General features: G+C 53.8%; 1 protein-coding gene across 1 annotated transcript in view; it reads right to left on the reverse strand.

Annotated features, from left to right (window-relative positions):
- Positions 1-15303, reverse strand: part of KCNK9 (potassium two pore domain channel subfamily K member 9) — a 286495-nt gene extending 271192 nt beyond the window's left edge. Inside the window, exon 1 of the mRNA XM_086967055.1 lies at positions 13450-15303. Coding sequence (XP_086823181.1) covers positions 13450-13960 — 511 coding nt within the window. The 5' untranslated portion in view covers positions 13961-15303. The remainder of the gene's footprint in view (positions 1-13449) is intronic.
- Positions 15304-15707: the final 404 nt, after the last annotated feature.

Consider the following 15707-nt stretch of genomic DNA (forward strand, 5'->3'; position numbering starts at 1 on the left):
GCTATACACCCCACAGACAATTTCGAGGAACAGTCAGACTAGGGGAAGTCAACTTAGAGAGAGTCTTAGACCGTGGTTACCCTGGTGTATGCCTCTCTAACACCAGCTCTTGGAACAGCCAGGTCGCCAAGTGTAGATTACTTCTTAACCATAGGGCAGCAGCCATGCTGAATTTTACTAGGAAACTGAAACCAATGTTATACTGTGCTGACATTATGGTTGGTCCCAGAGCTGGAATGTTGTAGAAATGGATTGTGAAAGTTTTTATTCAGATTTTATTTACAGATAAATATGAAATATCTTTTATTATGAATTTGTCCCTTTGGAAAATCTCAGCTTTGAATCTATTTACTGAATTGTTTGTTTATTAACCCCTTCGATGCTCATGACGGAACCGTTCCGTCATGACCACACCCATTTACATTGGGGCCAGCACCGGCGGTAAATCTGAACCGCACGGAAGGTGTTAATCCAATGTGACTTTTAGTTTATGCTGCTTTTATGGCCATCGACCGAAATAAAGTAAAAGTATTGAAATCGGCATTACAAATTGAACGGCCACCAAATGCGTCTTGGCCAAACATACTAGATCCGTTGCTTTGCCATATGTGCCCTAGTACTAGGCGGCGTGGACTAAAGATTATAAAAGCCCTAATTGTGAACTCTGTCATCCGTAATCACACAATGTTCATGAAGTGGGGTTGTGGGGATTGTAGCTCAGGATCCCCGGTCTCATAGATCCCTGGATCTTCAGCCAGGGGACAGTGTGTACTGATGAGCAGCTGGTGTGCACTGAGCAGTGCTTTAAATGGAAATAAAGAAGTGCATGTATTCACGATTCAGAGTACTGGTTTGTTCCTGAAGATTGCAGGCACTCTCTTATTAAGGCCTAAATGCACTAAGATTTTGTGTTGGGTTGCATCACTTTTGAGATGCAGTCTGGTGCAAAGTCCATTTAGGCCACACAAAGTCGATTTTTGTGGCTTTGTGTAGTTTAGTAAATACGAAGAAATGCAAGGCAGCCTTGCTTTGCAACGGAGAGGCATTAAATGGGTGGACCAATGGCATTCCCGGGCATCCACCCATGTACTTTAGTGCAAATCCAGATTTACAAGATGTATTAACTTAGGTTTGTCCCAAAATGGTGTGTCTACCCAACAGAGGCATGACACGGAGAAATAGCTCTATTTCTCCTCATTACTTCCTCTTTTTGTGTGTCATGTATTCTACATCGCTCAAAGAAAGAGGAAATTACCTTGTAGGATTGTTTTTCTGTACAAAAATAACCCTGTCCGTAATTTACGCTAAGGGGCTGCGTTTGTGTTAAGCAGCACGCAGTGTGTCAGCGCTAGGAGAATTGTCGCCAATCTTGGTAAATATGGCGCATTCCTGCTCTCTCCTTTTCATACAACACAACTCAGCAAATTGGCCTTGCTTTGTTGTGCTGCATTAAACATGATTAAATGCAGGTCTTTAAGGTCTTTAAGTGGGATGAATAACTGAGGGGTCTCTTGAAGGGGTGTGGCCTGTGTAATTAAGATCGTGGCTTAGAAACACCTAAACTAAAAATCTGTGGTTAGCAGTGTGCAGCTCGACAGGTATTTTTCTGTTTCTGTCATTGCAACCATATAAATAATACAAGAAGTAACATTATAACTACAACAAGCCAGGGGTATTGGCTTTGTCAATGGCTGTTAGTTGCACCAAATAGATAAACAGCCACTTTGGCTTCCTTGTACAGACTATTGAAAATGCTTCAGTTCTGACATGAATGACTGTGTAAAAGCTATAACGAGTCTTATTGAAGTTGCATTAAAGGCAGGAAAGGGTGGTTCTGCTGGGGAGTTAAGATATTTTTTTCATCTTGAGGGCGAGGGTAAAAATGAAGAGCCCGATAGGGATCTGTCTCAGCACCTGCTTTTAATAACTGACGGTGCTGAGCACCGGCAGGACCCGGCCCATTTAAAGTCATCACTAAATGTGGTGCAGCAGTGCAGGCGCTCGCCGTTTGAAAACAAAGAGGTGCAGATACTCCGAACCGAAGAGTGCCTGCCAATTTAAACCCCTGGCACTGAGTGACAGCTGGACACTTGCTGCTGCCCTCTCGAGCGCGTGCACGTGGGCCTACTGTCTCACTCTCCAGGCGCACGCATTGCGGGGAGCTGTCCTTTCGGCAGCGCACACGCGCACTGAGCACATGCTGAGAGGAATAGCCAGCCCTAGCCCTCTGCTTCGGAGGACTGTCCGTTCTGGCCCACGGACACGCGCAGGCGCGCGCCCACAGCCTGCTAGGCCGCGCTCCAGGGATTAGTGCTTTCTGCGCGCCGCACAGTCTGCCGACCTCCGCTCCAAGGAGCTATCTTTGCAGCTGAGCACGCACGAGGAGTCTGGTCTGATGTGTTATGTTAGCACACACCACACACACAATGCCGGCCTCAAGGGAGGAATCATTTCATCCCCGCGCAGACACAACCCTGTGAGATCCGAGCTCCAGGGAGCACGCACAGCTTCCTGGGGCATGCTCCTGAAAGACGTCTTCTCGGCACCTGGACTGCGGAGCTCCAGGGAGGGAGCTGCCCTTTCAGCACCGCACTCGCCAGCCAGCCGTGGGAGGGGTATAAGGTTAGCTCGCCACAAAGCCAGCGCTCGACGAATCTCTCCTCCCATCACCCGACTGTCAGTCACAAAGCTGTCTCTTCAGCACTTCCACATACACAAAAAATGCGTCCCCTCCTCCATTTAGCTGTCATTTCCGCATCCCCAAACACCCCGTCGGAATCTTCTGCTTTGTGGAGCTGTCCTTCCAGCGCTCCTCATACACACGCGCCTCTGTCCCTTCAGCACCTCATACGCACAGACCGCGCCTCTGTCCCTTCAGCACCTCATACACACAGCCCGCGCCTCTGTCCCTTCAGCACCTCATACGCACAGTCCGCGACTCTGTCCCTTTAGCTCCTCATACACACAGGTAGCGCCTCTGTCCCTTCAGCACCTTCCTATACACACAATCTGAGCCCCTGTCCCTTCAGCACCTCATACACACAGCCCGCGCCTCTGTCCATTCAGCACCTTCCTATACACACAGCCCGCGCCTCTGTCCCTTCAGCACCTTCCTGTACACACAATCTGAGCCCCTGTCCCTTCAGCACCTCACACACAGAGGTAGCGCCTCTGTCTGTTCAGCACCGCATACTTCCAGACCACGCAGCACTTCATACACATAGTCTGATCCTCTGTCCCTTCAGCACCTCATTTCCACAGCCCGCGCCTCTGTCCCTTCAGCACCTTCCTATACACACATCCAGCGCCTCTGTCCCTTCAGCACCATGCACTGCACCATGCCACGAAGAGCAAACACTTCTCCGCTCCACTTTGCACTCCACCCACCCACCTCCCCCGTGGAGCTGTCCCTCCGCACCTCACACACCCCGCTTGCACCCCTGCCTGCCCCGTCGAGCTGTCCCTTCAGAACCCGCCCGCTGATACCCCAAAGAGGCGAGGCGCGCTCCTAGGAGCCGAGAAGCCGCGGCGGCCTCGCGCGGCGCTCGCTCTTCAAATTAGTCAACTCTGCCTGGAAACCGGGTTTAATGGAGCGTGCTCCGTGGCCTTCGCTAAACACGGTGGATCAAAACGTGCCTCGGAAGCAGCCATTTTAATCTACCCGGGCCGCTTCCAGCAGAGACACGCGGCAGGCCGCAATTAATGAGGATTTAGGGGGTGTAATCCACGCGCGCAAGAGAAGCACTGCGCGCTCCTCACGGGAGGGCGGCTCGAAGCTCTCACTGGAGAGAAAGGAAGAAAGCGCCTTTGTACTAGTAGGGGGAAGGGGGTGAATGAGTAGGTGAAAGTCCGAGCACGTGCGACACATTGTGGCATTGATACACCTACAGTAGACGCACTAACACAGCACGTGAATGCAGGCTCCGGCGATATTTCGAAGCTAATGTTGAATACAAACGTCGTGTGATCTAGACAGCGGTTCAAATCCCAGATTGGCCGTCTCGGCCTTTTATCCTTTAAAAGTTGATAAAGTATCATTGGTTTCGGTAATAGTAAAACGTGCTAGATTGAAAGTGACTTGAAACGGCAAAACTCCAGCAGTCAACGCTGCGTGGAACATAATTAGCAATATCGTGAAAATAAAATATGTAAATGGTAAAATGGCTAAAACCAAGGCTTCTAAAATGTGTAAAACGTAAAGCTAAGAGGAGAGGCAAAGCGGGCCCCAGAGGGCTTCACCACAGGAGTAGTAGAGCCAGTCTGCAGCTACTAATGCATGCCACCAGGAAGCTCTTGTAGCGCTTGGGTACATCTTGAAGGATTTGAGCACTATAGAAATAATGTAGACATAAAGACACGCTGGTGAGACGGTCCCACCAAATATTTGTTGGTGCTACAATAAATATTGACCTCCATTGACAGACATCTGTATTTTCGTATTTGTAAAGCACGAACTACTCACCCTTACTGGGTCTCAAGGCGCTGGGGGCCATCATGGAAATTAAGTGAGCTATTGCCCAGAGCCACATGGTTGCTGAGCTGAGCTGCTGCTGGAGCGGTTTCCAGTGACCTCCTTTTGTGACAGGCAGTTGGAAACAGACAGGCTCACCTCACTGAACAATTTGGTATGAGTAATAAAAATGTCTACACTCATAATTCACAACATGCCCTTTATCTAGCCTCTTGGCGCTGATAACCATTGGTACCGATAACTACCCTCTTATTGTGGACCTCAGAAAGATGAAAGGCTGAGGGGGCCCACTGGGGTTTAAATCGGACATAAACGTTACACACAAATCTCTACAAAGGACACATCAGTCTACTAAGCTTTTCAACTGAGTTGGTACACGGCGATCCGATTCCTCACACTCTTGCATTTCACTCTCACAGATATGCACTGCTACAAGCCTGCTGTGGTAGCGCACACCAGCACACCCTCAAACAGTACTTAATTTGTGCTGGTGGTTTCAGGTGCTTGCACTGGCAGTTAATTGTCAGCACCTGCTCTGGTGACAGCCCACCACATGGTGGCGCTGTCTTTTTACATTTTAAGATGAACACAACAACCATGTTTATTCAGTCAATATACACTCAAAATGAATAATACCAGACTCTCATGCCATTATTATAGCCCTGTGTGGCCTGAAATAGTCTGAATTATCACACTTGTAGGAGTGCAATGGTTAGGTGTTATGTTGGTACTGTCATTGGCAGCCCTGGTAGGGTATAAGTGGTGCAGGCTGCAATTGCCTTCTGAGAAGGGCCCTGGCACTTCATTTTTAACAAATTAACACTGCCCCCAAGCCTCAAGCACCGGACCATGCAATAGGCCAAGCCTCAAGGATGCGTAACAAACTGAGTGGCTACTTACTCGACCCTCCAGAAGGGTCTGGAGGTCTCTTCGGGTGGTAAATCCCTCTACAATGCCACCATACAAACAGCAACATGTTCTTATGTCTTTGCTATGCCATGGCGCCCTAAGCTCGACCAATCGCTTATGTATTACCAACTGGACAGTAAGGTGACCCGATGTCAGGACCAATGCTCCGCCAGTTAAACCCAAACCACCCTGGAGCTGATAAGTTCATAGCAAACTGTGTCAGAATAAATCATGTCTGATTTGGGGGAGCAGAGACCTCCCCTGCCCTCATTAGCCCCTCTCCCTACACCCATGGGTTATTATAGTGCCTCCATCAGAGGCAGAACCAACACTGCACAATGACCACCGGCAGCCGGGCCGCACAGTTCTGTACACAGCCCGTGTAGACAACTTGTGCTAAGCCTATTGAGAACCCGCCATAGTATGATGCTCCCACTGCACAGAACTGTATGCACCCTGTGGATAACTGGTTCTAAATCCAGTGAGAACCGACCATAGTATAATTAGGGTTCCCGATTTTACAGTATTTATTTTTTTAACATTTACATCTGTATTTAACCATATTTATTTGTGGGCCATCTTATTGGCATTCATCCATATTTATTTTGCGTTTTGAGAATACATGTAACTGTAAAATGCTATATTTCCACCTCTTGGACGGGCACTCATACATGATGCCTGTCAGATTAAACAGTTGCGTATTACAAAATACTCTCCACGCTGTCTATCTGCTCGGCTTGTGCCTGGGATTAATGAGAGAGAGTATGGAGAGTCTCTCATAATAAGCACCACATTCAGTTTTTTTCTGCTTTTAAAAGTAAATACAGACAGGAAACACATTGATTTCTGTCTATATTTATCTGTAAAAATCAGTAAAAACTGAAAACCTGAAGTCTTAAGTATAATGCACCCACTCACAAAATGTGTGTAACCTGCGGATAACTGCTTCCAAGCCCAGTGAGAACCGACCTTAGTAGGATGCACGCACTGCACAGATCCATATGTAATTTGCAGAAATCTGGTTCTGAGCCATTGAGAACCCTCCATAGCATAATGCACCCACTGCACAGAACTGTATGTAACCTGCGAATAAATAGGTCTCAACCCAGAGAGAACCCACCATGGCCTAAGGCACCCACCACTAATAGATCTGAGGGTCATCCCTGGGTAACCAGTTCTAAACCAAGTGAGAAGACACGGGGTTGTAATGCACTCACTGTACAGATCTGCAGGTAACCGATTCGAAACCCCCTGAGAATACACAGTAGTTTAATGCACGCACAGCACAGATTGGCATGGAGCCCGCAGGTAAAAGCTTATAATTATTGTGAGATCCCACTCTGGTTCAAAGCATCTACCGCACACAACATCAGGTGACCTTCAGTTAACAGATTTTTAACCCATTGAGAACATGCAGTGGTTTAATGCACCACTGCACAGGTCTAACGACGAAATGCAATGCTTCCCTCAGAGAGACTTTTACACCTGGCTACCCCGGCAGTACCAAAGACATTCGGAGAGACAGATTTACAAACAGTTATCTTTTTTTTAGTTAGAAACAGTAGTAAAACACACAATAGTTACTGCAAAACGCGGTGGAGTGCAAGTGGGTACGGGCAAGAGTGAATATTGGGGCGCATATGACATACAAACAATAAAGAATAGATTGTTGACTGATTGAAAGAAAACATTTGGGTACACCAAAAACTCAGTTATTGAATGTTCTGTTTTTAACCCACAATAAATGATAAGCAGCACTACACTACGGCATCACTTCAACCCGCTACGTTGACTTCAGCGGGGTCCTCACCAGGACAAACACAATGTTAGCAACCCCGATACTGAATCCATAGGTTCAAACGATTTCTCAATGTCACAACTTCGAACATTTCCTTTGAAGCGATCATTCAAAGTTCGGATGGAATCATTGTATTTCGTTGTTTCATTTGCCGCCCAGGTTCCTATCAATACAGGGTTGCCCCATTATCATTCTAGGTCCACTGCAAAGGTCTGCTCGCGGCCTGCTAGTCGGTTCTAAACCTAGAAAGAACACGCGGTGGTTCACCGCATCCACCGCACAGGTCTGCCCGCGGCCTGCTAGTCGGTTCTAGGCCTAGAAAGAACACGCGGTGGTTCACCGCATCCACCGCACAGGTCTGCCCGCGGCCTGCTAGTCGGTTCTAGGCCTAGAAAGAACACACAGGGGTTCACCGCATCCACCGCACAGTCTGCCTGTGGCCTGCTAGTCGGTTCTTGGCCTAGAAAGAACACACGGTGGTTCACCGCATCCACCGCACAGGTCTGCCCGCGGCCTGCTAGTCGGTTCTAAACCTAAAAAGAACACACGGTGGTTCACCGCATCCACCGCACAGGTTTGCATGCGGCCTGCTGGTAGCTGGTTCTAACCCTAATAAAAAACACACAGTGGTTTGACGTTTCCACCGCCAGGTGTGCACGCGGCCTACTGGTAGCCATGTACTGCACAGAGCTGCACAGAGCCTGCTGGTACACATGTACTGCACAGAGCTGCACAGAGCCTGCTGGTAGCCATGTACTGCACAGAGCTGCACACAGCCTGCTGGCAGCCAGTCCTAATCCTTGAAACAACACGCAGTGGTGTAATGCTCCACTGCATGGATTTGGTGTGTGCGCTGCAGACGCCAGACTTCACCCCCAGTGATGCACGGACACTTGGAAGCACGGTGACAGAAGGCCCACAAAGCAAAAACCGAATGCAGCCGAAAACAAACAAACCTACTCAATACCGCGCACTCTGCTGCGTCCAAGAACACCCAAACTTCTCTGCCCTCCGCCCGGTTCCCACCAGGGGCTTTCTCTGTTCTCCAGTGGCGCTCAGGCTCAGGGGAGCCTTGGCACCGCCAGGCCCAGCCCGTGAGCGCCGCAGAGCTCTCCGGGCGGCCGCGCGCGGGCACCTGCGCCGCGCACAGGCAGGGTCGCTCCCCAGCGAGACGGTCCGAGCGCCGTTGCTATGGAGAAAGTTTCGAGCACCACATTGCAGAAAATGCAGGCAGGGGAAGGGGCGAGTTCACGCTGTAAAATCTGAATAAACGAGCCGCTGGGTCTGAGCGTGCGGTCAGCACAGAGCCAGGTCAAGGCAACGATGAAGAAGTGTATGGGGGAGGGGTGATCAGGGGAGGGTGGGGTAGAGCGGTGCTGCAGTCATGCACGGAGATAAATGCGCTCTGCAGTTCTGCAGCGCATGACTAGGGTGCAGCGTGGCCTGCACAGCCCCTCCCACCCCAACGTCCCACACACAGAGGTGCAGCCACACTGCAGCTGCGTGCAGGCAGAGCCCCCCAGGGGGACCCATTGGGCGGACCAGCCGCCCTTCACGAGTACCCCTTTCTGAGCTTTGTTTAGCGCAGTTTTAAGGGGAGATGGCCCCGTAAGTGTACACCCGCCACACTACCTAACTTTCCGAGCTCCTGCACAGGCGCACATACAGCAACACGACCTCTCTTTCTCTTCAATGCCACCCTCCCCTCTGTATCCCTTGTTCTCCCCCCCCCCCCCCCTTCTCTCGGTGGCCCTCGTGTTCGCCCTTTTTTGGTAACTCTGTCTATTGTCGCGTATCCGCCTTTCTTTCCCGTCATAGCCTATTCCAGCCTCTCTTTCTCGCTCTTTTCCTTCCTTTGATCTCTTCCTCGTGTTCCCTCCCGGGCCATTTCCCCCACCCACTCATCCACTCTCCAGCGGATCGGATGCTATTCTTAAACGCGGAAAGGCCACGTGCATGCTTCTGGGTCTGTCCCCAGCTTTAAAAGTGTCACGGAGGGCCTTGGAAGACCCCAAATATTCCTTGTCATAAGAACGCGCAGGATGCGCTTCGAAGCCCCCTGTTTGGAGATGCACTCACGAGACGGCCCCCAGGCTCCACCGAGGACCTGCTTTCAGACGGAAGCCCGTGCACGCGGGGCCGCAGACACTCCGCAAACAGCAAACCCGGAGCCGAAGTTACAGCCAGCAGCGAGATGAAGCTGTCTGCGCACAGGAGCCCTCGGGCCCGTTCAAACAGGCACCGGCCGCACCGCTGCATCTACACGGGGCAGGCGCTGAACATGGGCTTTGAAGCGCCCAGGTGGGGTGTTTGGCCCAAAGTGTAGAGCCAGGCCCTGGGCTTCGGAATAGGGGGCTTATATCAGTGTGCCAAGCGCTGCCCAGTGCGCGAACCATGATGTGGGCATTGCAGCGAGAACAGCGCACAAACTCAATCTGGAGTGGCTGTCACCTAAGCCATGATTTCTCTTTTAAGCCCCACGGTGTCTGTTTGAAGAGGGCTGCAGGTGTACATTGTCACAAGCGGGGAGGCGGACTCTTGTTAATGGAAAACACGGTACGGCACGGAACACACACACTGGGGTCGGTGGCCGCCGGGGGGAGGCGGGGGTGGGTGGAGCTCTTCTTGGTGTATTTGAAGCAACTTCTTTTACCTTCCCACCCACCCCCTGGGGGCGCGCGGCGCCTGGACGGCCGCACACACGCGCAGAAGGCCCGTGGGCACGCCACGCAGATCTTACCTGGACATCCTGCTTGCACTCGGCAGACACGCAAGCGTGGCAAGAGCTCCCGTGCGCAGACGCACGTGCACACGAGCGTGCACCGATACTGTGCACACGTACAGTGCAGGAGCACAGAACGCGCACATGAAAGCCCATAGGAGTGTACCTACTGCGAGATGACATACAGAGATACGCGTATGTACATATTGTGTAATGGGCACTTATAGGCGCACCCTCTTGCGCCGTCTTTCGCTCCACACGAACATGCATGAATTGCATACGGAAGGCAAACACACACTGCAGCACGGACGCACGCCTCAGCGCACTGTATGCCGTGGACGCTTCGGGCACCGTGCACTTTGCATGATCGGCTGATCTTGCACCGGCGTGGGGAGGAGTGATGAGGGAGGGGCATGCCGGGCTGTGATCTCTTTCATGGATCATAGCCGCGCGGCTGAGCGCGGGCTCGTGATATGCACGCTGCAGAGTCCGACTTCAGGGCAGGGTTGTGTCGGTGGCACCCGGTGAACGCCAGACGGACTCCTTAAAATGCGTGCAGGTACGCCCCTGTGTGTGGGCATGGGGGTGGGTGCATGTTTCGGAAGGTGCCCAGGCGGGCGCGCTCATCTGCCACGGAGAGCAGGGGCGGTCCAACAAGTGCGCGGGAAAGGAGCAGATTACATAACCCCCTGGATGGCGGCTCCTCCTGTAACCAGCTGTGCAGGAGGAGGGGCGGGGGCTCCCGGCTCACTGGCGTGCAGAGCAGGGGTGGACAAGCTGCAGGACTCGCGGCGCTACCAGACACTACAATACTGCCCCTAACTCCCACAGGCGCACTGGAGCGCCGACACACCAGAACATTTCTAGCCTGGACGATGTCCCTAGGTGTCGGCTCGAGGCCCCCGTGCCCAAGCCCTACCAGACTTTTTTCAGAGGCGCAGACCTCTCGGCGCAGCCCCACAGCGCTGCGCTCCCCACCACCACCGGACTATGGGGAAGAAAGTGATGGGGAAACAGGTGTCCGAGATTCTGACGGAACCTGAACACACGCCCCCCCCCTTCCCACACACACACACAAAACCTCCGCGTCACCCATGAGCCGGGCCTGCTGTGGAGGCAGTGATGGGCGCGTGAAAGGGGTCTGCCAACTTCTGACATGTGACTGACTCTGCACCAGCCCTCCCGTCACTTTTCAGAAGTCTCCCTACGAGTCCCTGCCCTCCGTGTTAGCTTTTAGGGGCGACTGGCCAACAGCTCACCCTAAAGAGCAGCCGTGCTTTCAGCGTCTCACATATGCCAGTCTTACATATACGCATGTACTCCCTACTTAAGGTGGTAGTGTTAGTGATGGCAACATACGTTGGCCATGTAATCTGTCACGTGTTCCTACCACTGCTTTCAGTGGCCCCTCTGCCAATCGTCACGCTTCCCTACAGGCCAGGCCTGCCTCCTCCAGTCACAGGGCAAGGCAAGTGGAGGTTACAACCTATGTCATGTGACTGACTCGGGCCCAGTCCCACGATCACCTCTTAGAGGCATCTCTGCCGATGGCTAGACTTCCCAAAGGACCAGGCGCCTACCGTCCGAACATTCACCTGCCTGCCTTGAGTAGGGGCCTTGCTGGCAAGGCACGGCGAGGTAACGGCTCTGGGCGGGCCCTCGTCCTCATTCAGGGGCCTCCACTCAGTGCCCACCTTCAGACACGTGCCAACACCACCTGTGGTGGCGAGCACAGGGGTGGCGAGCTCGAAGCAGGCCTGGCAAAAAGTTTGATTAGGTCAGAATAATGGGAATCATTTCCGCAATTTCGCGTTACTGTTTTCACATGAGATTGCCCAAAAATGTGCAAGCACACCTGTTCATGTAATTCTGACAAACTTGTAGAAAAATAGTGCTAATGACAATGAATAACATGTATTCACAAACTTCTAGCAAAGTGACACACCCTGGCCCAGCCCTGCCATCCTCTTTCAGAGGCCAATCCCCTCCTTATTCAACATGCCAGACATCCACCCACACACCATGAGCTATCAACAGCGGCGATGACGGTGATGACTGTCGAGGTGAGGCAAACGTGTATTACCTTCTAACATGAAACTGTCTCCGACCCAGCCCAACCGTGACCGCCCAGTAAGCTTCAAACCCAAAATCCACCCGCCAGTCAGTCCTCGCACGCGTGTTCACCCCAACACTTACTCATAGTCAGGGCCACTGGAACTATGCGATTTTAATCAATGTTATTTTCTGTATAATGATGGATTTGCCCCATAATCCATTATCTGCTGCACAGTCTGCATATTTTAAGAAAAAATGGTTTCCAGCTCAAACGGGTCAAAAGTTACTAACAATGTGGGTTCACTCGCGTCCACACAATAGAAGGCCCTTCGCTGAGGTTGACTGGTCACCTTGAGGGTGCTTACTGCTGCATTCGGATGTCAACCCGGTACTACTGAGTTGGAACCGTTGTACAGGTAGTGTTAAGGTGTAATAATGACAAAATAATGAGGTCATACTGTCACATAATGTGCCGCTTATACCGCATACCTCGGTCCTTTCCTGTCGCATAATTTAGTCCCTCCTTGCTGTGCAATTCCAGTGGCCCTGCTTATCGTGCCAAAGGCAGTGACGCGAATGAAAAGGAGTTTACAGACTTCTGGCGAGTGACTGACTCCGGCCCGACCCTTTCGTCGCCTTTCAGAGGTCTCTCTGCTCATCACAACATCACTCAACATGCCACGCTCGTCACAAAGCACGAACTACCTCTGGAGGTGAGAGTGACAGTGACATAAAAGAGGCCAGTCACCTTTAGCGAGTGACTGACTCCGGCCCTGTCACATTACTGACATGCCAGTCTCCACACCACCACCCCCTACCTATGGGAGTGACCTCAGTGACTGGGAAGTAAAAGCAATCTACGAACTTCTGACGAGCCTTTCAGCGGCCTCCCTGTGCCCCCACGCTCCACACACCGCGGCCTACCCATGGAAGAGACCCCCGTGACTAAGTCAAGGCAGTTTACAAACTTCTGCAAGTGGCTGACTCTGGCCAGCCCCATTGTCGCCTTCAGCGGCCCCCTGCTCATTCACGCTCCGTGCGCACAATTTACCAATGGCAGTGACCTCAGTGATTGAAGTACAAGCAGTTAACAAACTGTTAATCCACACACACGTCGACCTACCCATGGAAGTGACCACAGTGCCTAAGTAAAGCAGTTTACATACTTCTGGCGAGTGACTGACCCCGACCCTATCACCCCCTTTGAAAGGCCTCTCTGCTAATCCACTCTCCACACACACCACGGCCCCCCTATGTAGGTGACCACAGTGACAGAAGTAAAGCAGTTTACAAACTTCTGGCGAGTCTTGGCTCCGCCCTACGGTCGCATTTCAGTGGCCCCCTGTTTATCCAAGCTCCACACGCCACAACCTACCCACGGAAGTGACCACAGTGCCCAAGTAAAGCAGTTTGCCATCTTCTGGCGAGTGACTGACCCCGGCCCGGCCCGACGGGCCCCTCCGTTGATCCACTCTCCCCACACCCCCGACCTACCTATGGTGGTGATGACCGTGATGGCGAAGTAGAAGGAGCCGGCGAACTTCCACTGCACGCCGGCGCGGTGCGGCTCGGACTGCATGATGACCAGCTCCAGCTGCCGGTAGTCCTCGGCCGAGATGTTGTACTTGCCCTTGAGCCGGATCTCCTCGGCCTTCAGCTTCTCCTCCTCGCGCATCTCGTAGTCGGACTCGAGCGCGTCGAAGACGGCGGCGCCCACCAGCAGGTAGGTGAAGGTGCAGACGATGAGGGACAGGGTCCGCACGTTCTGCCTCTTCATGGCCTCCAGGACGCGCCTGCCGAGGGGCGCATGTCCCCCCGCCCGGTCCGAGAGGGCCCGGCAGCAGCCGCTGGGGTACAGGAGCCGCGGGGCCAGGGGGCCGGGCTCCTGCTCCTGGGAGGCGGACAGGCACAGGAGGCTGCTGGAGCGCCGCGACCAGTTGCGCTGTAGACGGGAGGCTCTGTGCGCGACCTGCCCAAACCAAGCCGCGCCGGCGGCCAGGGCCATCAACGCAGCGCCCCACTAGTGACCCCGAGCCCCCGCCCTCCCACCCTCGGCGCCCCTTCACACTGGAGGGTTGGAAATGGGGCTGACCCCTCAGTGCCGAGGAAAGTCTTCTCCAAAAGTTGGCAGGACCCAAAAAGCACTTTCCGAAGTGGGTGTCCGTGGCCTTTACGCAGCAAACTCTAGAGCCCAAATCCCTGCGTTCACTTCCTTGCTTCCTTCTGTCCAGGGTACAAGTGGCCCGTATAACCAGCCCTCACCGAGAGCAGGGGCAGAGGCCAGTCCCCATCACAGTCCAGCTGCCAGGTGAGGTGTGGGGGAGCTACGTGGGGCCCCGATGGGGTAGCGGCGGCGCCATGAAGCACGGATCGGGAAAGAGGCGCTGCCTTCGGGGATAAAACTCTCTCGTCAGGTGAGCAGCGGGCGGCGGCAGCCAGAAGTCACCTCAGCAGCCCACGCAGCATCCTTGCCAGCCAGGGGGCGATGACTCCTTGAGGTCAGCAGAGGGGTCCCGCCGGGTGGAAGCACATGGCGCACAGAAGAGGGGGCCCCCGCGGCGGAGTGTGCGCTCATCTATCGAGCTGCTGTGAATCTCCCCAGCCGGGTACTGTGAGGCTCCTCCGCGAGCCGGGAGGGTGCACCACAGCCGTGATGGCTCCAGACCTCCAGAGCAGGGAGCGCGCACGAGATTACCAGTTGATTCGCCTCCGACATGAAGCAGCTCCTTTGGGAAAGAAGGTCTGACACCTGGCAGCCCGCAGAGCGCCGTCCACAGACACCTGCTGGCACGAGATGCCGGTTTGGGGGCGAATGCCAGTGGCTGGTCCAAGTAAGCAAAAAGCAGCGTAATATTCCAAAAGAGGGCGAGAGCGATGGGCAGGCGGGGGCCGGAGTCACAGCATCACCTGGACGGCTTGGCGAAGAAGGACATGCCCCTCCCCGGCCCGCTCCTCAGGGGTGCACCGCTGCCTGGGCGCAGGTTCGGAGGCATGAAGGACGAGGGGGCTCATTCGAGTCTGCGCGGGGAGGCGAATGTCTAGCGGCCAGACTCCGGGAAAGCGCGTCCGCAACACTCCCGGGGCCAAGCCCCTGCCACCCGGGCACCGCTCAGGCTGAGGCAGTGGGGGGCGCCACCGCCGCCCGTGCACCCCCTGTCATCCTTGCAGAGCACGGTGGTCCTCCCAGAAGAGCCCGGGGGAGAGTTGCAGACTCTGTGCTGTTAACCCTTTGGTGGCCGGGGTACTTTCAGCGGCTTGACTCTGTAGGTTGGCGCTGTACTGTGGTGCCACAGAGGGGCTTTCCTGCTCACGCCGCCCGGTGCCGTCCCTCTCGCTCTCGGCAGGTCCTCGCTCGCTTCTTCCCTTTCGCTCTCGCTGGCTCCCCCACACTGGCTCCTCCGTCTCCCTGGCTCTCCCGGCCCCGCCCCTGCCGCGGCCACGCCCACACGGTACAATATTCAGATCTCCTCCAGGGCTTCCACTGGGAGACGCACCACGTGCTCCCGGCCTACGAGGCAGGGCACCTCGTCCATCGCGCAGAGCCAATGACTGTCAACAGCTGAGCCGGGAGGGGCGAGGGGGCAAAGTCAGGCGCTCATTAAAAGTGCCCACTCAGCGCAAAATGAAAATAAATACACGAAAGGAGGCAATTACTATTAGCCCGCCCTCGGAGGCAAGAGCTGTGGCGCGTGCCACCTGCAGCTGCTTCCGCTGCCATTGGGTCTGTGGTAGAGTTGAGCGAGGTGGGAGGG

The sequence above is a fragment of the Lissotriton vulgaris genome, chromosome 4_1 (genome assembly GCF_964263255.1).
Source record: "Lissotriton vulgaris chromosome 4_1, aLisVul1.2, whole genome shotgun sequence".
NCBI lineage: Eukaryota > Metazoa > Chordata > Amphibia > Caudata > Salamandridae > Lissotriton > Lissotriton vulgaris.